The sequence below is a fragment of the Bos taurus genome, chromosome 22 (assembly GCF_002263795.3).
Source record: "Bos taurus isolate L1 Dominette 01449 registration number 42190680 breed Hereford chromosome 22, ARS-UCD2.0, whole genome shotgun sequence".
In the NCBI taxonomy this organism is placed as follows: Eukaryota; Metazoa; Chordata; class Mammalia; order Artiodactyla; family Bovidae; genus Bos; species Bos taurus.
In genome coordinates, this window is record NC_037349.1 from 17,025,717 (window position 1) to 17,047,193 (window position 21,477).

The 21,477-nt window shown below is 48.0% G+C and overlaps 1 protein-coding gene across 5 annotated transcripts in view; it reads right to left on the minus strand.

Annotated features, from left to right (window-relative positions):
* MTMR14 (myotubularin related protein 14) overlaps positions 1-21,477 on the minus strand; it is a 44,571-nt gene that overhangs the window by 18,166 nt on the left and 4,928 nt on the right. For 4 of the 5 annotated variants that reach the window (XM_005222448.5, NM_001100364.1, XM_059879620.1 and 1 more), the window contains exons 3-9: positions 18,159-18,267; positions 10,990-11,065; positions 10,611-10,671; positions 9,019-9,141; positions 7,975-8,048; positions 3,385-3,455; positions 2,708-2,782 (exon numbers count right to left, since the gene is read on the minus strand). In XM_005222448.5, the coding sequence (XP_005222505.1) occupies positions 2,708-2,782; positions 3,385-3,455; positions 7,975-8,048; positions 9,019-9,141; positions 10,611-10,671; positions 10,990-11,065; positions 18,159-18,267 (589 nt within the window). Of the gene's footprint in view, positions 1-2,707; positions 2,783-3,384; positions 3,456-7,974; positions 8,049-9,018; positions 9,142-10,610; positions 10,672-10,989; positions 11,066-18,158; positions 18,268-21,477 lie in introns of those variants that run through there. The other variant, XM_059879622.1, reaches the window with a different exon arrangement.

A 21,477-nucleotide genomic window follows, 5' to 3' on the forward strand; every position in this document is an offset into this window, starting at 1 on the left:
GCGTGCTGACTAAAAGAAGCCCTGTAAGATGCTGTGGAACCATGTAAGGGGAGATGAGCCTAGCCTGATCCTCGGGGACCATTAGGTAAGGCTTTTAAGAGATGGTGACATGCATGTGAGAAAAGGGTTTAAGGGAAGCAACCAGTGTTTCTGGCATAGAGAACAGCACGTGCAAAGTTGCAGAGCATCTTCTCTAGGGAAGACGGCCAGGGTGGCTGGAGGAGAGGGAGGGGACAGCCAATGAGTCACCAGAATGCGCTCGAGCCATGTGAGGGTCCTTGGACTTCTGAGGATAACAGGAAAAGTCAGATGGAATGTGGAAGGATGGAGTGACAATGACAATCTTGGCCCGTTACCTAAGTACTGCTCTCTGCCAGGCCCTGTTCACATGCTTAGGTTCCTTACTTCCAGTTGGCTGCCCCTCAGTGTGGCCCCACTCTCAGCCCTTAGATGATGGTAGCCTGTATTAGGCCAGTGACATGAGACGGAAGCAGGAAGGACTGGAGAAAATCCCTGGGGCAGAGACTTAGAGAACTGACGGGAACTAGCCATCAAGTGAGGGATAAGAGCCTCCATCCCCAACATTCTGAGTTTGAGCATCTGGGTAAATGGTGGAAGGCCTGGGGGTGCTGTGGGTTTTGACAATTCCATTTTGGGCAGCTTGACTTTCAGGTGTGCACATGACTGGACACTTGGGAAAGACTGTAGATGTGGATCGCCAAGTGAGGCCTGGCCCAGAGCCCCAGGCCTGGGTGACCCGGCAGAGGGTGAAGGGAGTGGTGATGGGTGGACGGGCCTGGGAGCTCAAGAGTCAGTGCAGGGGCTGAAAGGACCAAGCTCATACCTGGCTGAGGAAGAGGACAGCAAAGCGCAGTGAGGCCAACTGGCTGAGCAACACCAGAGAGCAGGCAGAGCTGGGGGAGGCCCTGCCCCCTACCCTCGTGCCCGGGGCTTTATGAGTGCTCACTCCCAAGTTAGTAAGCCAGGATTCCCCCGCAATCATCACTAAGTTGGTCCGGCATTTCCGTTAACAGGACACTTTCATGCAGTGATCGTATCTGAACCTCACCACAACTCTGAAACAGGTGCTGTCAATTCTGCTTTCAGAGGGAAGTGAGGTCACTTGCTCAAGGTCACAGAGCCCCGTGAGAACAGCCAAAGGAGCTCACACCCAGGGCCTCTATCCACTAAACACAACTCCTCACACACAAGGGATCCTTCCCAAAGAGACAGACTTCCTTGGCAGCATCAATACTATCAACATAGTTGACAGCATTGATGTACAGTTATAGGGAATTTGGTGAGGAAGTGGTTCTCAGATCTGTATGCACAAGGGCAAAGAACGGTCCAGCAGAGAGAGCGGTGGTGGCTGGGTGGAGCCTACTTGAGGGCTCTGCGCACAACAGATTCAGGAGGAGGCCTGCCGCTTTCTCTGGCTGTGCCGCCTGTCTGGGCACAGAATGGGGCCTGACAGTAGGGAACAAGGCTCCTCAGCCTGTTCCACCTTTCTGGGACACAACAAACAACCTATCAGCTCTCGTTCTTAAGTCCCCTCTCTTGCAAAAACACCTACACAGAGAAGACCCAAAACCCCTATAACTGGCTCATGCCAATAGTTATGTAGCATCTGCCTTGTGTCCGGGGGCACATGTACAAGAAAAAAACAGGGTAAGCATGGCCTCTGCCTTTACAGACCCTCTGCTACTAGGATAACAAAGTCCAAGGTGATACTGGAACACAGAGCTGCGTAACAGAGGGTGCTGGGCCTCTGGGAGAGGGAGACCTCAAGGCTGAATGGGAACTGTCCAGACCCAGGGGCAGATGAAAAGAGGACGGAAGCAGGATGTTTTCTAGGTATTCAGTGGCTCAGCCTTCTGGCTCCAGGCCATTTTCAGTTCTAGGATGCACAAGCCATGGTTCCCCATCCTCCTGGTGTTCAGTCTACAGAAGATGGGCAAGCGGCTCAATTATAAATCAGTAACTAGAGCTCAGTGGAAAACTCCAAGAAAGACACGCCCAGGGATTAATGGGAATGTAACACAAGCATCCAACTTCCCAGGGATGGGGACAGGAGGCACATCAGGCAAGTCTTCTTGGAATGGACACTCAAGCCAAACCCTGAAGGCAGGGTGTCAGCCAGACAAAAGGAGCCTGGGGCGGGGGGGCCCAGCCAGGCAGAGGGAATAGGCGTGGGGAAGGCAGTGGGCAGAATGAGGCTCCCTGTCCTGGCTGAAGCAGGTGGCAAGGAGACTGTTAATGGGCCACGGGCTTGTACAGTGTGGGCCAGACGTGGTAGACAGATGGGTTCATCCAGTAAGACTGGCGCCCCTTCCACGGCAGACAGTAACAAGAGAGATGTACAATGGAAATAATTTTCAGGTCTCTATGAGAAAATTAGGTCAGGGAGCGCTGCACTTCCTCTGATGGAACATGCATTTAAAAGGTAAAATGAAAAAAGTCACTAAGTCCCAGAGCCGGAAAAGCAAACTCCACGCAGTCCTCCTCTGGAAACAGAACCCCCTGGTGGATGCAAATCTTTCAGTGAGTCATGTTCAGAAAGCTTTGACTTTCTGGGCCAAGAGCAAATCAGGAGAGTCAGAGAGACTAGCAGCTCCTCCTTTCCTAGGCTGTCAGAGGTTGGAGGCGAGCCAGGCCTTCAGACCTCTGCCTGAGGGGCTTGTGGGTTGGGCACCAGGGGTCCCCTCACCTGATACTGGCTCCAGTCAATATTCAGAGAGCAAGTCAGGAAGTCAGGGATGCTCAGAGGGGCATCGACGTAGTCCTGGGGACAGAAAGACACTGTGAGACACAGGCTGGCCACCAGGAGAGGCTATGGTGACAGGCGGAGGCCCTGAAGTTGCGGCTATCATGGGCAGGCAGGGTGTCCCCCTGACAGTGCTCGCCTTCTCTGAGCCAGATGCCTGTGCCACCCTGAGAGGGAAAGCTTAAAAAATCAAAGGGACCAGATATTGTTGCCAAGTGGAGTTTTTCAATTGGCCATTTGAGTGTTTGCTGCTGAGACGGAGGTGATGGACTAGATTGAGCCTCCAGCAGCTCCTGGGCTGCTCCCACCCACTGGGGAGGACCAGAAGGCTGCCCCTTCTTCCCACAGGAGGTGGTGGAGCAAAGACAAAGCATTTCTCCTACCTCGTCCCTGAAAACTTTTTTAAAGAAAGGGAGAAACTAAAAGGGGGAGAGAAAACAGTATGTGATAAGAGTTTAAACATGTATATCTAATGAGAAGAGGGAGAGAAAAAAAATGAGACTCATTCAGGCAAGAGAAAAGAAATGAAAAGGGTAGCTGTTTTCCCCTCAAAATTTTCTAGCTGGTTTCCCTTCACAAAGGAACAGAAGACCCAAGCTGACAAGTGGTACTGTTCATACCTGCTTCCAGTTAAAAATGAGCCCTTCAGCCATGTAATCCCGATCCTTATATTCCTTGAAAAATTCACAGCCTGGAAAAGAAGGGCAGAGTTACACCACCGCTCTTCCTGGCCCAGTGTCCTGAGACGCCCCTGGGCGCTGGAGGACGAAAGTGGCCACCAGCTGACACGAGTGGGGACTGGACCGGGCGGGCAGGCACCTCCAGCGCTCCTCCGGTTTCTAGTCACGACCCTTCCTGATGAGGTACCGCCTGCCTGCACGCCTCTCTCTCTCCCCATCTGTGCTCACTGGTTGCTGGTCACCTCTCCTTTCATTTCAGGTTCCTCTGTTCTATATGCCCCTGAAGTGCCAACAATCAGAGAACAAAAGCGTGGCGTACAATTTGAACCCTGGCAGCACGTTCTCAGCAACTTATCCAGTCACATAAGATCACCCTGCTACTACTCCAATAAAGCAAATACTGCAATAATGCAAGCCATGCAAATCTTTTGGTTTCCCAGTACATATTAAAGTCAGGCTTATACTATATTACAGTTTATTAAATGTGAGATTACATGATGTCTTAAAAAACCAATATATCTTAAATATAAAAAATACTTGAGGGAATTTCCTGGAGGTTCAGTGGCTAAGGCTCAAGAGTACTGCTGTGGGCCCGGTTCAACACCTGGTTGGGGAACCAAGAACCTACAAGGCACGTGGTGTGGCCAAAAAAAAAAAGCTTTATTCCTTAAAATTGCTGACCAAAATCTAAGCCTACAGTGAGTTGGAACAGTTAAGTCAAAGATTGCTGATCACACATTACCATAACAAGTGTAGTAATGATGAAAAAATTTTGAAGTACTATGAAAGCTATCAAAATGGGACACAGAGACATCAAGTAAACAAATGTTGGAAAAATGGTACCAACAGACTTGATGCAGGGTTCCCACAAACATCCAATTTATAAAAGATGTAAAATGTAAAGAGTAATAAATCAAAGAGCAGTAAAACGAGGTCTGCCTATAGCAGCCCCACAGGCTTTCAGTGAGGACTGAGCACTGTAACATGCAGGAAAGGACCGTGGGCAGTGAACGGGACAGGTGCTCCAGACACACGCCCATCTCGGCAAGTGAAACGCTGTAAGAAACACCACCAAGGTAAGACCTCAGGAACCGAGGGAAAACGAGTGAAAAGGGCCCTGCCAACGTTCCCAGCCTCAAACCTCAGCCTTTAGCTCAGCTCTGTGACCGTGAACAAGTGAACGTCTCTCAGCCTTGACTTTCTCATTTGTCAAGTGGTTAAGGACGAGATGAAATAATACACAGAAAACAGCTGGCAGAGCACTGACGGCCCTCAGGAGACAGCATACCGGTGCCACCTTCCTGCTGAAGCCGAAGCAAGAGACCCAGCGCAGCCCTGCAGCTCGATCCAGGCGGAACGAGGCCTGCCCTCACCACACGGCCAGGACGGCCAGGGCCGGGGGGTTGGCGGAGAGCTTCCTACATTCCTCTCAGGTCCTCTGCCGGAGCCAACACAAACTCTGAAGGACACAAGCCTTTGGCCACAGGTCCAAGACTGCGGAAGTCCCCAAAGACAACAGAACAACTGCCTGAATTCTGTCAAGGTAGCCACAGGCCATCAACATTCCCATGGGACTCTCTAGCTCCTCGGGCCACGCTCAGCCTGAGGTCACTCCTGGGAACAAAGGAAAGGTTCCTCTGGTGGGGCAAAGTCTAGAGACTGAGCCCCTGTGTCCTGGAGACGTGGCTCTTATCCACCCCCCACCTCTGCCCTCCTTCACTCTAAGTCCCCAGGCCCCTCTGTAGACGGGAAGTCAGGACACAATACTCAGCCCTAACACTTCAGCCTATTCCTAGGTGCCTCACTGGGAGAAAGAAGAAATATAAATATCAGACAGAGGCCCTGAGCTTATCAGCCCAGGTTTAGAAGAGACACCAATTATTCCTCAGAGCTCCTGTGAAGTGCTCTGCTTTCTCAGACTCAAGCACTCCAATCAACACCGCAGGCTCCAGGCCCAGCTCTGAGCAGCGTGTGATACAGAAGCAATAGACTGTGAAAAATGGAGGGAATTAAAACAACCTTGATACCCAGGGCAAGGCCTGACATTCATTACCTCAACGGGCTTCTGAGCCTGTTGAGAGGCAAAGGGATGGCACCAAAAGTGAAGTGAGAGCAGGCGCTCACTCGAGAAGGAAACAAATTAGACTTGTGCTGGGGAGTTTTCAGCCCCCTCTATTTTGGGGCCTGAGGGAAGTGCTCCCAGAACACTTCTCATTTTCAAGGGCCAGTCGAAGCCTAAGTTAGTCTGACAGAGAACTGATACCACCACAGTTCCTGTCTGGGCTTCAAACTCATCAGAGGGCTCAACGGAGACTCCCGAAACGGCAGCAGAGTGCATTTTAGGACTTGGTCTGGCTAATGTTAATTTTGTTATGAAGTAATACAGGCAGGTGAAGAAATTCAAGAACATAAGCACAGGAAGTAAAAGCTGCTTCTCCTGTGCCCTCACATGGCATCTCCTCCACCCCAGGCTTCTGAATTTTTATTGATTACCCACCCCCCCTTACTCTCCCCTCAACACACACACGACTATCAGATCCAGTCCATGATATTCTAGGAAGAACAGGGAAAAAAATTCAGAGATAGATAGTATCATCTTACCATTTTGGCATATTTCTTTCTTATCCTTTGTATAAGCACTTTTCCTCTCACACACTTGAGATTTTACTATTTCATTTTGTATTGTGCTTATTATTAGCACCTTAAGCATTTTTCTATGACTGTGTAATATCTCATTCTACAATACTATGGGTGGCTGTGCCGTTATTTACGTAATCCTTATTCTGATTAATGAAAATATTACCCATGTTTGGCTGGGTATAAATGGACGTGATGAAGGACCTCCCTTGGTGGTCCAGTGGTTAAGACTCTGCCTTCCAATGCAGGGGCACGGGTTCAATCTGCTTGGGGAAATAACATGCTGTGTGGCCAAAAAAATAAAACTCACATGATGAACATCTGCAGGCCCAGGCTGGCTGGATTACAGCCTAATGAATAACTGGGTCAAACGGTGTTAGTTTCAGGAGTCCTATAACAAGTTGCCCAATGACAGCAGAAAGGATATTGTGCCACTGTTCGGGCACAAAACAATTTTTGTAAACCAAATCCTATTGAGAACCTGAATACTAATACAGAAAGCTGACACCTGGGTCCTCAGCCAATACAGAGCTCTCTCATTAGGCAGAGTACTTCAGTCTGCAGACCCCAAAGCATCCCGAGAGTGGGGAGCCTGGTCTGAAAACCAAACTGAAAACTTCACTATGGAAGCCCTCATGCAGACCCCCAGGTGGGACATCTTCTTGACAGCTCTGATGTTGCTGAGCCCAGGCATCACTGTAACGGTTCAGCATCTGGCCAAAACAAGCCTTTCCTCCCACGCACCCATCACTTGGCCCAGTGACAGCGAGCACCTGTCAGGGCTGGACCTGGCACATCACCCAGAAATAAACAGTGTTATCCTCATTTATCCTCGGAAGGGTTAGGGGACTTGTTCAAGGACATGGTGCTGCGGCTGAGATGCACGCCCAGCCCTACAAACCACCAAATGCTGAGCTGGCAGAGATTAGAAAGGAGAGTCCCTGATGGAGGCCAAAGTGAGACGGCCAGGCCACCGGGGGTCGTAGTTCAGGTGCCACCGGCTCACAATGATGATACCCTCTGCCCACCAGGCACCAGATGAACCTGAGCTTCTAAAGAGAAGGCCTCATGGCTCGACAGCAACCTGGGGTCACCAGTCTGCTCTTGCCATTGGCCCCATGGCTCCAAGATGAAGAGACAAGATCCAGCACAGGACGGAAGGCAGGGCTAGTGTTGCGGAGCAGGAGAGAGGTTTTAAGGACGAGCTCACTTTTTGCCATCTGTTCACAAAGTCTGGCACTGAGATTAGGGCTCTCATACCTCCCTGAACAAGCAGGTGTTGCTAGACGGCTACAATGCTACCAATGGACCCATGCAGTGCAGAGAACACTGCCCTGGCTACAGACTGCATACAGTCTGTGCCAGAGACACATGTAGCCAACTGCGTGCTCACCACAGCGCTCTGCAACGTGGCGAGGCCACCAACCACGTGCAACTGAGGACAGAGTGCTTACGTCACCACAGTAACAGCCAGCAGGGCACGACTGGCGGCTGACCCCAAGAACAGCAAGTTAGTGGCACAGAACACGCTGATCAACCTGACTTCACCTAAACCGACAAGACCCTGAGCTAAGCCTCACCGACTTCCATGATGCTTGAGAAAACCTGGGACTGGCATGGTGAAGGAACTCGCTCAAGGGCGCAGCACGGTGCATGTGAGTCCAGACTCCATCCCTGGGCCCCTCCCAGGGCAAACCCCTGCCAGGACAGTGTCCTACCCTGAGCTGAGAGCCACGGACCGGGAACCACACTGTCCTACACTGAGCGACAGTGTATGCTCCCGGGGAGCTCCAGGGCACCTGAGCACCTAAGTGGCCAGGGCCTGCAGGTGGCCTTCGGAGCCCCAGTCCTGGGAAGCCTGTCCCCTGACCGGACCCTGGAAGGAGCCCCTACCTGGATACGGGATGGAGAGGAGAGTGAAGTCGGCATAGCGCTGGGCTTTGTCCACCTTCTCAGAGGAGGTGACACTACAAGACAGGACACGATGTGTTACGGCATCAGAACCCACGCACGCCGTTCCCCACAAGCGTCACCACAGCTCGGATAAGCCTTCTGCTACAGAAACCCCTCTGAGTTGGGATGAGGCCCTTCAGTCAGGCTTACTTTGAGCAATTAAGAATGGGACCTCTCTGCCGCCTACCCGAAGTCACCAGGTGAGAGCGCTGACTCTCCCTGATACCACAGCACTTGTGATGGGACCTAAAGCCACAGAACCACAATCCTTATAAACCTCCCAGATGAAGGAAGCAGAGACACCATTCAGGAGGGGCCCCGAGGGGGACTCTCCTCTCCACTGTCTTCTCCAGCATCGGCTGAGGATGCTCCCCAGCAGCATCTGAGAGACAGAGGTCTACTCTGACAGATGACGGAGGGGCAGGGGGACCTACAGACAGCTGAGCTGTAACTTATAAGTGTGGCTTATTTTCTAAGACAAACATGGCATAATTAAAGGTCAGTATTATAAAAAAAATTAACAAGCTACACTTTGGGAAAATTCCCCAAATTCATCACCCCAACCCAGGCTCCATTTTTTCTCATTTTTCTTTGTCCTGTGAATACTTGGTCCATACAGGATATAAAAATTGAGTGAATACTGATTTTCTGGATCCACCCTGTTTTTTTGGATCCACTTTAAAAGAGATGCTAATCCACCAGAGATGGCAGAGCGACAGCAGAGTACACATGAGACGTTGGCGGCTCTCTCGGTGCCTACTGGACCACCCTGAGCAAGTGACTTAACCTCTCTGGCTTGTTTCTCCCCTGCACGAGGGGGATACAAGAACCTCCTCACAGGGAGGGCTGTGTGAGGATATAGGGAGAGGATGCTCAAGGCCTGGCACCCAGTGCGCCCTGGTGACTGCTTTGCCCCATCCCCGAGCCCACGAGCCTGTGAACACATGGCCTCCACCCACTTGGAGGGGGGTGCCCTGCACTCACTTCATGCCAAACTTCACCTTCTTGTTCTCCACCATCAGGTCACAGATGTACTTGACTGACAGGTACCGGAGCAGCTTGATGTCATAGCCTCTGACCTTATCAAAGAGATGCGTGTCGGAACTTCTGAAACAGACAGCCAGAGGGAGAAACTCCACTGAGTGTCCATTCCCGGAGGTCTAGGTGCTACAGGAGCACTTCTGTTTCCCTTCTCCAGGAGAGGGAGGCTGGGAGGGCCAGACGGGACAGCAGTCCCGTGAAGGTGAGGGAAGGTGACTTTCCAAGAGATTATCCTGCTCTCTGGGACACATTTCAAAGAGAAGCAATATGCAGCAGGGGCAGGAAAGGGCTTTCTGGTGCGGCTTGACATTAAGCCAGAAGACTCAAGATAATCTCAGAGTTCTAAAAAGCAGCAGGCTGGTGGCTGATCAAGTCTCTGAGCTTCCATTAGAGTTTCTCTCTCTCTACCCTCCTCCCTCTTCCCCATTTATGACCACTTTTAGCCATATGACTTGCTCAAAATGTAACAGATTGGAATTCTCACTGGGAGATGGACTTTTTAGAGCTATTTTATCAACTAATTGTGAAATACTAGCAAGTGAATTCCCTCTCCTTAGAAGGCCTCTGAAGCAAAGAGAAAGATGAGATTTTCCTAATCCCCAGGCTGCTTTCTGATCAGTCATACAGATAAAGGCAAAAGTAGAACAAATAAACAGTCACCGTTAATTTATTTTTTTAATGCCCACTGCTTTGCTGAACCCAGCAGATGCCTCGCCAAGAACAGTGCGCAGTGTGGAAGACGGCCTGGCTGGAGCAGAGGTCGTCTGATCTCGGGGCAAGAGCCAAACATTCCTGTGTGCAAGCCAGAGCTGCTGCTCGTGGAACCAGCAGGCAGAAGCTGGGCACAGCGAGATGCCTTTTCAAGCTCCGTGCTGTGATTTTGGGCAGCTGATCTGACTAGGGTGCTGATGTGCATTCCAGAGATGCCTGACACCAGTTAAAGACTTTCCATGCAGCACAGACCATGCAAAGGAGCTTTTCCAAAGTACCATTACTGTCATTTTCTAAAAAGTATTTAGAAAGGAGGTAGGAAGAGTGGGAGCCAGCCCCCTCCATCCCTTTAAGGGGACTTAAAGCACTCCTCTGTGTTGTACTCCCTTACGGCACTAATCACACAGCTGCGGAACTTCTGGTGCCTGCATCTCCGATGTGTTGACCAGTCCTCAGGCCAGGTGTGTCCGGCATCACCTGGTAGGCTGGACATCAACATCCTGGAAACCATGGGGCTTGAAGATACACAGATGTCTGCACCACGTCTTGGGCCTGCAGTGCCAGGAACCCCAGGACTGGGGCACTCTCCCTGGGGTCCTTGTGAGCAGCCCGGATAAAGACAGACTGCTCAGGCAGTTCATCAAGTCAGCTGCGGGTGAGGCTATGGGGTGGACTTCAACAACTGTTTCAGGGATGTGGACGAAGGAAGCCAATCCATTCACCTGGACCACTGATGATGTCACGGCCATCAGTAGAAAATGGCCACCACTGGTCAGATACCTGCCCCTCACCCAAGCCCAGACCCATAACTGCCTGGCACTGACCGAAGAGCACAGTCCTCCTCCGTGAGATCTTCTGCATCTGCCCAGGCGTCGTCTGCACCCCCTGTGGGAGGAACCTGTGGTCAGCACTTGGGGCATGGCAGGGGCTCCATGCAAGGGCTGCTTGACCAGTCTACCCCTGGTTCTACCCCAAGGACCATGCTCCTCCCTTTCCCAGGACCGGATGCCCCACGTGCCTGGCATTCTTCTCACCACAAGCATCTCCTCAGGTGATGAGAGGAGGGGCTCTAGACACCCCTGCCCCCCCACCCCAGGTTGCTGCCCACCCCCCATAATCACCACCACCGCTGTGGCCATGGGTAGCTGTTCTCCATGACTGGGGTCCTGTTCTTAGTCACAGAGGCTGCAGCTCAGTGCTCACCTGAGAAAATATAGTTGTAGCCAGTGCGTCCATACAGCTCCCCCCATCCAGCCAGTGTGGCTGACCTGCAAATGTGCTGGGAGAGAAACCACATTTTCAGGGTCAGATGGTTTTCTGGAGTTTTTTGGTTCTACTTTTCCCCGCTTTCTTGAGATATAACTGACCCATGACATTGTGTAAGTTTAAGGTGCACAACATGCTGATTTGTATCACTGCTGCTGCTGCTGCTAAGTCACTTCAGTTGTGTCCGACTCTGTGCAACCCCATAGACGGCAGCCCACCAGGCCCCGCCATCCCTGGGATTCTCCAGGCAAGACCACTAACATACTGCAAAACCATTACCACCACAGAGTTAGCTAACACCTGCATCAGGTCACATAATTACCATTTCTTTGTGTGGTGGAAACATTTAAGACCATCTCTCTCTACAACTTTCATGTACATAATACAGAATTATTAACTATAACCACCACGCTGTACATGAGACCCACAAACCTTATTCATCTTGCAACTGGAAGTTTGTACCCTCTGACCAACAGTCAGGTGGTTTTCTGAAGTGCACACAGTAGGGGGAAGCCCTGGAACTCTTCTGATCATTCCAGACCAGCAAAATGGGTGCATGAGCACTGCCCAAAGTCTCAGCATCAGGGCCACTGTGACAGCAGTCTCTCTGAAGCAAGCCTAGATTTTAACCTACAGCCTCTGTCAAGGGGTTCTCTCTCCCAAATGAGAGGCACCAGAGTGTCACTAATGGTAATGAGTAGACTCAGTGGTTGTCACATACAAGTGGTCTTACTTGGGTTAAGACCTGGCGATTATCACGTGTGTATGTTAGCATGTGAGTGAAACACAAACACACCTTTCCACTGGGTTTTCACAAGCCCTTAAGGGAAGTGTGGCTGGGGGCAGGCACTGCTGCTGCTTCACAGATGAAAAGAGCAATGGGTGCAGGGAGATGAAGTAGGGCCTGAGGTCCCACAGTGAGGAATAAGCAGGGATCTGACCGAGCCCACATCCCTCCAGAGCATCTGTGCTGTCACTGCAACTGCTTAGTGCAGGGAAGGGAAACCTTCCTGGAGCAGGAGGGTCAATTAAGGGAGAAATGTTTGGGGGCTTTTTTTTTTTTTAAAGAAATTTTACCTTCTCTCTCCTACGTACTAAAGGAATGTAGTAACTGTAACTGTGCTTAACTTTGCTTTTACTCTTTGCTCATCACTGAAGCAGCATTACAAGAGCTAGAATTCTAGAAACCAGGCAATAGGTGTGAACTTCATTATCTAATTTTTTAGAAAAAGTTTATTTGGCTGTGTCAGGTCTCAGTTGCTCTGCAGCGTGTGGGATTCCAACTTCCAGACCAAGGCATGAACCCACATCCACTGCATTGCACAGCACATTCTTAACCACTAGATCGCCAGGGAAGCCTCTCACTATCTGATTCTAAGGCTGAATCTTTATAAACTGTGTTTGATGAGATCCAAGAGGGGTGGGGGAATGGGAAGAGGTATCTGGGATCTGGTGACCCCAGGGTTTAGCTACAGGCTGAGGGAGGCAGTGAGGGTGGCTGGGAGATTAAACTGGGGGTGGGGGGGGACATTTCTGAATGGGTCATGCAGCCTGGCAGTATAAGGAGGGTCCCTGGAAGATTGTAGAATATTGCCAGAGGGCGTCTCCTTCTCCACCTGTAAGACAGTGGGAAAGAAACAGTTTTGCTATTACAGGAAAGAGGCATGCTAGGAACTGGCAGGTCATCACTGGCAGCTTAGAACAGGGGGCAAATGATAGAAGAGCAACCTGCTACAATCCGGGGGGTGCTTTGCCAGTGCTGGGGGCAGAACACATTTGAGGTAGGGCTGTCCTGGAAGCCTGTAAAGAAGGGCTTGGGCAGAGAGTCCTGCTAGCCTGAGCACGATGCACTCTACGGGGGAATGTTTCACTTTCTCTGGGTCCAAAAGGATTTTGCAAATCTGATGATGATGACAAACTGTCTCCGGATAAAAATGTACATGCCAGAGTTTACCTATATCTCCAAGTCCATCCACAGATCCCTTTCCAGCCTCAAATAACATCCTCTACTTGGAAGAGACCAGCCCAGTAATTAGGAGTTGCAGCAACAGAGTGTCCATTTTCGGGTTGAGGACCCTCAAGATTCCAATGGTATTGGGGGAGGTCTGATTCATGAGCAAACAAGTGAGGGGGGGTGGTGGCTGTTTTGAGTTTGACCAGCACATGTTACCATGTCCCCCTCCATCATTCAAGCTGCGGCACGAAATCTCACTCTTCTATTATTTCTATTAAATCTTTTTCAGGCAGACACATATCCCCTCATGAGCTGTTGAGCTCTGAGCTCTTTTCAAGGCTCAGATTCTTCTTTTTGCTCCCCAATTTCCCCAAATCCCCTTGATCTGTCCCTGTTTTTTTGGTCTCAGAGGCAGCCACACCCAGCCCAGGGGACTCATCAGGTGGAGGAGGATGGGCAAGCTGGCTGGCTTCCCAAGTGAAATACCAACCTCCACAGGAAGGTCCTGAGTGCTGGAGTTGGGGGAAGCCGTACCCCACGGGCGGGTCCATGTCTGACCTTGCTCCTGGGTTTCACGGCTCCAATGCACAGGCCACCATTTCCATACTTCAAGCTTAACTCTTGACTGAAAAAGCAGGATACACTCTGAAAGCTATCCATTTACCTAATTAGGGGTGGCCTCTAATGTTGCATGAGGAAGATGGCTCTGTAGGATTTATAAATTTAGTACCAACTTTGGCACGTAGAATAAAAGCAGCTGATCTCTGCTCCCCATTTCTTAAGGGAGGAAACAGAGAGAAAGAAGACCTGTTCCAATTTTAATTTTCTAAAAACCAGATACAAGTGATGGTGGAGAAAATGGCATGTGAGAACAGCTTACTCTTAAATGCTTGAACTGAGTTTTATTAAAAAATTAATAATATATCTTATTTAAGCCTATATGTCCCAAGATATTACTATGTCAACATATAATCACTTTTTAAATTATTAATATTTTACATTTTTTGGATTAAGTCTTCAAAATCCAATATGTATTTATAATTACAGCACATCACAAGTAGGATGCTTTATTTTCAGTGTTTAAAGGGTAATGTAGTCCTACCTCAAAATAAAATTGTATTTAATCGAAAAAAATTCTACATTGCTTCAATCAGAAAATGGAAATTAACTGAAATGAAACAAAATCAGACGTTTAGTTCCTAAGCTGCCCTAGCCACAATGGACTGAGTTTAGAAGGAAGCAGGAAGTCGGCACTTCTGAGCATACATTCCCCGGCTCAGCTTGGCTGGGTATGTTGGCAGCAAACACTGCTGTCACCAAACTCGTTAGGGCCTGCTGGGAGACCCACCTGAGGACAAGATGCCCACCTCACAACAGAAGACCTTCTCCTGTTCTTCCCCATCTCTTGATCCTCAAGTTCATAGGTCTGCCTTCCCCACCCACTGAGCTCCAGGGTGACAGGACTGTCTCAGTCACCTGTCCCCCTACAACCCAGCACAGAGCCCACTACTGTGTAACCCAACAGCAGTGTCTTCCTAGAGAGCCTGCCCACACCAGCTGGGTAGGCAGCTGCTAGACACTGGGAGGATAGCAGTAATAAGACACGGCTTCTGTCCTCACAGGGATTACAGAAGAGAGGAGATAGCAGACTTATTCCTATCAAACACAATAGGAATAAAATGTACATAAGAAGGTATTAAGCCAGTGAACACGACTAAGTCAGGGGAAGCTACAGGGAACACAATGGGATCACATCAACAGACAAAAAGGTGCAAAGGGAGAAGAAAGCAGGATGAATGGTAAAGCCCTTAGCGTCAAAGCCTCCTCAAAATAATACCACCCCTGCCCCCCAAAACGGAATTTGCTGGCAGTCCAGCAGTTAGGGCTCTCACGCCTTCACTGTCGATCAAGGCCTGGGTTTGATCCTTGGTTAGGGAACTAAGTAAGGTCCCACAAGCCTTGGGGTATGACAAAAAAAAAAAATCCCTCCAACTCTTCACCCTCCCTCTGAAATGTGTTGCCTCGCGGCTCTTTCTCTCTGTCTCACCGCAATTTCCCAAGTGCATTCTGGAAACTCCCTTCTCAAGGTCTGCAGAGTGAGAAAGGACAACACCACACAGATTCCTCTGCTTCAGGACTTCTTAGAGCCTTTCCTACACTGACGTACACTTGCCAATGAACCTCCTGAATCTGGAGCTTGGGGGTCAGGGTGAATCTAGGGTATGATGTCTCTCAATCTTATTTGAGAGGGAATGCTTTGCACAAGCATATCCTTAAACTACTGTTCTATAGAACACACTGTGGGAAGTACTGGTTTGAGTGTTTCCTACATAATTTCTAGTGGGAATAAGTAAGCTTTAAGAAGATCAATTTCTAGAACTTTACTCGCAGACATACTTTCCCCTAGAACAGACCAACCCTATGAAGTCTGCGGCTTCCTGACTCACCTGTCACATTTGCCCTTCCTCCATTTACGAAAGATTGGCACAGGGGAGGAAACAGACCTACCCTATGAAAGTCTGTGGCTGCTTCTCCTTTCCTATCTCCTCCTGTCACATGAAGGCACAAAAGGAGAGGAATCAGGCTAGCATTTCTCTCTCCCAGTGCTGTGCCCCAGCCCTTGCCTGCATGCTAGGAGAATGGACTAAAGTCCCAGAGGCGCCAGGACCACAGCACACACAGGCACCTACCAGATGAACAGAAGAGAGGGCAGACATTTCTGCTCTCCTCCCCTCCTCCAAGCTATTGGTCTGCTTCTTCTAGATTAATCTTTCTCAAAATGATATTTGTATTCTGTATTTCCCTGTCCGGAAGTCACAGAGGCTTGTCTGGCAAATGCAAACACCTCAGCCAGCATCCAGCCTCCTGCATTCAGCCCCTTCCATCCTCAGCTCCGCCACCTACCTCACTCCCATCAGGTCATCTCCCAGCCTTTCTCATGCCTGCCTCACTGTACGCCCCAGGCAGCTACCTGCCTGGGATACCCTCCCACTCTTCTGCCAAAGCTCGTAGCCTAGTCCCGCTCACTTAATGAGGCCATGCCTGTCAGTCCACACCACTGCCCGTCTTTAGTGGGTTCCTCTGATACCACACTATGTGGCACCAAGCTACAGTGTAGTAACTTGAGGGCGTTTTGCAGTAAGTTTAAATCTCAGCTCTCAAGTTGTATAAAGTAAACTTGGGGAAGTTATTTAACCACTTTGAGCCTTCATTTCATCTGCAAAATGGGAATATCTAATACATCAAAGGATTATTAAAAATAGGTGAAATGAGACCCTATTTAGGTACCAAATTAACAACACTCAATAGAATATAAGCTTGATAAAGGTGCAAATTTTTGTTTATCATATATGCTGAGGTACCTTAAGGCCTGAATATGATACATATTCAATAAATACTTGGTAAATTACACTACTGAAAGGATGGACAAACAACTTATCTGATCTAATCTATTCACAAACTCGTGATGTAGGCGATTATTTTTCCCATTTGACAGAGGAGGAAATGGAGGTCTTGCACAGGCAGGAGGCAGCAGAGCCAGGATCAGAACCTAGGCAGCAGGGCTCCAGGACACAGGGTGGAGTCCTCCGCTATGACCATCCCTTGCCTACCTAGAATCACCCTTGAAAAAAGTGGTTTTGGAACTGGTCTGATTCTCTGGCCTGCTTCCCACCACACCAGGCACCCCGTAACCACCCTAACTTGTCTGGCAACAAGACAACTGTCAGTTTAGTTCAGTTCAGTCACTCAGTTGTGTCCGACTCTTTGCAACCCCATGGACTGCAGCATGCCAGGCCTCCGTGTCCATCACCAACTTTCAGAGTTTAGTCAAACTCATGTCCATTGAGTCAGATGCCATCCAATCATCTCATTCTCTGTCGTCCCCTTCTCCTCCCGCCTTCAATCTCTCCCAGCATCAGGGTCTTTTCAAATGAGTCAGCTCTTCGCATCAGATGGCCAAAGTACTGGGAGTTTCACCTTCAATATCAGTCCTTCCAATGAATATTCAGGACTGATTTCCCTTAGGATGGACTGGTTGGACCTTGCTTTCCAAGGTACTCTCAAGAGTCTTCTCCAACACCACAGTTCAAAAGCATCAATTCTTTTGTGCTCAGCTTTCTATATAGTCCAACTCTCACATCCATACATGACCACTGGAAAAACCATAGCCTTGACTAGACAGACCTTTGTTGGCAAAGTAATGTCTCTACTTTATAATATGCTATTTAGGTTGGTCATAACTTTCCTTCCAAGGAGTCAGTGTCTTTTAATTTCATGGCTGCAGTCACCATCTGCAGTGATTTTGGAGCCCAGAAAAATAAAGTCTGACACTGTTTCCACTGTTTCCCCATCTATTTGCCATGAAGTGATGGGACCAGATGCCATGATCTTTGTTTTCTGAATGTTGAGCTTTAAGCCAACTTTTTCACTCTGCTCTTTCACTTTCCTCAAGAAGTTTTTTAGGTCCTCTTCACTTTCTGCCATAAGGGTGGTGTCATCTGCATATCTGAGGTTATTGATATTTCTCCGGGAAATCTTGATTCCAGCTTGTGTTTCTTCCAGTCCAGTGTTTCTCATGATGTACTCTGCATATAAGTTAAATAAGCAGGGTGACAATATACAGCCTTGATGCACTGCTTTTCCTATTTGGAACCAGTCTGTTGTTCCATGTCCAGTTCTAACTGTTGCTTCCTGACCTGCATACAGGTTTCTCAAGAGGCAGGTCAGGTGGTCTGGTATTCCCATCTCTTTAAGAATTTTTCCACAGTTTGTTGTGGTCCACACAGTCAAAGGCTTTGGCATAGTCAATAAAGCAGAAATACATGTTTTTCTGGAACTCGCTTGCTTTTTTGATGATCCAATGGATGCTGGCAATTTGATCTCTGGTTCCTCTGCCTTTTCTAACATCTGGAAGTTCATGGTTCAAGTACTGTTGAAGCCTGGCTTGGAGAATTTTGAGCATTACTTTACTAGCGTGTGAGATGAGTGCAATTGTTCGGTAGTTTGAGCATTCTTTGGCATTGCCTTTCTTTGAGACTGGAATGAAAACTGACCTTTTCCAGTCCTGTGGCCACTGCTGAGACAACTGTACACTCTGCATTAAGCCAGGTACCTCCAAGGGAGGGAGAGCGAGGCTATGGGGAGGTCTTACCTTGCCCTTGAACAGGATCACTGGGCAGACAAACCGTCCTCTGCACCTGGCTGTCTTGCTGCGATTGACGAGGTCCTGCAATTTGCTCACCTGCACAGTGCTCTGAAACCTAACACAAGGCAAGAGAGGTAGGTCAGGCTGCTTGTGCATGAGTACTGTGTAAGCCATGCTAGGGGTGTGTGTGTGTAAATATTCATTTCAAATCGAATAAACGCTCAGATTCCTAAATTCTAGATCACAGACATTTTAAGCTTTTCAAGAAAAGAAAAAAAAAAAGCTAGATTATAGGTACTAAAACTGAAATCATCCTGATTTCAAAACCTTTAAGATCAAAAGGTGCTCAGTTTTTCACTCCAAAAGTAGGACAAATATGTTGAGGACCCTCTGGCAATAACGGGGCCATCTTTGTGATCTTTCAGAGGGCAGGATATGATGAAGTTCACATTCCACATGGTTATGAGCCTCTGATACATTATCAACATTTCAACCAACACTAACAGTCTAAAATGTCAACAGAGCAGGGAATGCTGGAGCAAAGGTGGTGAAAAAGAAGCTATTTGTGGCCTTGAGAAGCATGGAAGTTAACACACCCAGCTTCTCAAGGCCACAAATAGCTTCTAGAACACACACCAAAAAAACACATTTAGAAATGAGTTTAAGTCAGTCACACCTATAGCACACCCTTAAAATAAGGGTCTACTGTCACAGATTCACCCACTGAGTCTTAACAAAAGGCTCCACATCAGCCAGTAAGAACTTCTGGTTCCAAGAGAAACAGGAGGCAGGAAGTTCAACAGTGGGAAGCTCTCCCGACTATGCAGAGTAATGGAGGAAAAGGAAGATAGTCAAGCTCCTTCCTTACAAGGGTTGAGTCTCCAGGCTGAGTCCAAGGGCATCATCCCTCCTACATGCCAGTCCTGCTAGTGTCATTGCATGACATGTGCACACAAATAACTGTTTCAGAATGAGTAAGTTCAGTGACTCCTAAACACCACTGGTACCTTTTTAAGCATATCTAAATTCTGTTGGCATTAATAAAAATATAGTCTTCTGAAAACACTGCTGATTTCTTAGTAGCCTTCATAGATATATTCTCAACCTAGTTGCTAATAAAATAACTACTATCAAGTGAGCATTTGAAACTGAAGTTACAACAAGGTCTTCAAATAAAAACCTGATATATGGAGTGTAGAAAAACAGTTCTGATGAACCTATTTAAGAGAAGAAATGGAGACACAGACATAGAGAATGATCTGGTGGAAACAGCAGGAAGGAGAGTGTAGGACAAACTGAGAAAGCAGCACTGACATATATATACTATCACATGTAAAATGGATAACAAGCGGGAAGCTGCTGTATAACACAGAGAGCCCAGCCTGGGACTCAGTGACGACCGAGAAGGGTGGAATGTAGAGGTGAAGATAGGCTCAAGAGAGAGGAGATATATATACATATGTTTGTGCATGCACGTGCACGAAGTTACTGCAGTCATGCCTGACTCTTTGTGACCCCATGGACTGTAGCCCACCAGGCTCCTGTCAATGGGATTCTCTAGGCAAGAATACTGGAGCAGATTGCCATTTCCTCCTCTAGGGCATCTTTCCCACCCAAGGACTAAATCAGCATCTCTTATGTCTCCTACATTGGCAGGCAGGCTTTTTACCACTAACGCCACCATATATAATTATGACTGATTTGCACTGATGTAAAGCAAAGACCACCAGAACACTGTAAAGTAATTATTCTCCAATCCAAAAAATCGAAGGGAAAAAAAAAAAAAACAGAAAAATAAGAATCAATTAGATTTGAATAATAGAATAACTGAAATGAAATAAAAAATACAGTAGAGGGAATCAATACCAAATCAGATGATACAGAAGAACAGATGAGCAATCTGAAAGACAGTAAAATAAAAATCACCCAATGAGAACAGCAAGAAAAGTTTTTTCATGAGAGGAGCTTAAGAGACCCCTAAGACAACATCAAATGTACTAACATTTGCATTATATGAGTCTCAGAAAGAGGAGAGAGAGAGGGAGAGAAAAATTATTTGAAGAAATAATCAGTGAAAAATCCTCTTATTTAGGGATACAGGTTAGAGGTACAGGAAGCATAAAAAATAATAATAATAAAAAAATAACTTGGACCAAGTTTGGTGATTGTAGAAAGAAAACAAGAGGATAAAGGAAGAGGACTTAAAACTTTCCATGGTGTATGTTTCTGTAAGGTATGATTTAAGACTTTTTCCCCATTTTTATTAAGCATTTTGTTTTAAATCACAAATTTATTACATCTTTACCATAATTCAAATAGATAAGTGACTACATAAGACTCTTTTTCTTTCTGTTTTTTTGGTTGCACTGTGCAGCATGCAGGATCTTAGCTCCCTGACTAGGGAGTGAGTGGTCCCTGCAGTGGAAGCTCAGAGTTTTAACCACTGGACCACAAGGGAAGTCCCCATGTTATTTTTACGACCAAGATTTTTTTCTTTTCTGAAGGAAGGAAGAAGGCTGGAGTGCCTCTTCACAGTACGTACAGAGTGCTATGCTTAGTTGCTCAGTCATCTCCAACTCTGCGACCACATGTACTGTAGCCCACCAGGCTCCCCTGTCCATGGAGAGTCTCCAGGCAAGAATACTGGAGTGGGCTGCTATGCCTTCCTCCAGGGGATCTTCCCAACCCAGGGATGGAACCCAGGTCACCCGCATTGCAGGTGGACTCTTTACCATCTAAGCCATGAGGGAAGCCCAAGAATACTGGAGTGGGTAGCCTATCCCTTTTCCAGGGGATCTTTCCAACCTAGGAATCGAACTGGGGTCTCCTGCATTGCAGGCAGACTCTACCAGCTCAGTTACCAGGGAAGCTGGCACAGGCCAATCAGTCAGGCCCTAGAAAAAACATGGCTCACTGGAAACCAAGTTCTACCACCTTTCCCTCATTCTGTGAAATAAAAGGCAACTGAGTTCAAAATAATTGCCTAATTAAACTCAGATGCCAAGAGAATATAAAACAAAATACACATAATACTGCTTACATTAGTCTTCCTCCCACCTTTTGGTGGCCCCAGGTCATTTGCACAGATGAGATCAGCACTATCTGCTGAGTTAAAAAAAAAAGTTATTTTTATTTATCTGACTTCATCAGATCTTAATTGAGGTATGTGGGAATCTTTAGTTATGGCATGCAAAACCTAGTTCCCTGACCAGGGATTGAACCCAGGCCCCCTGCACTGGGAGCTCGGAAGTCCCAGCACTGCTTTAACTGACTCTGAGCTCACACCAGCAGCTCTAAATGCCTTGAAACCGCATTTGAGTCTCCC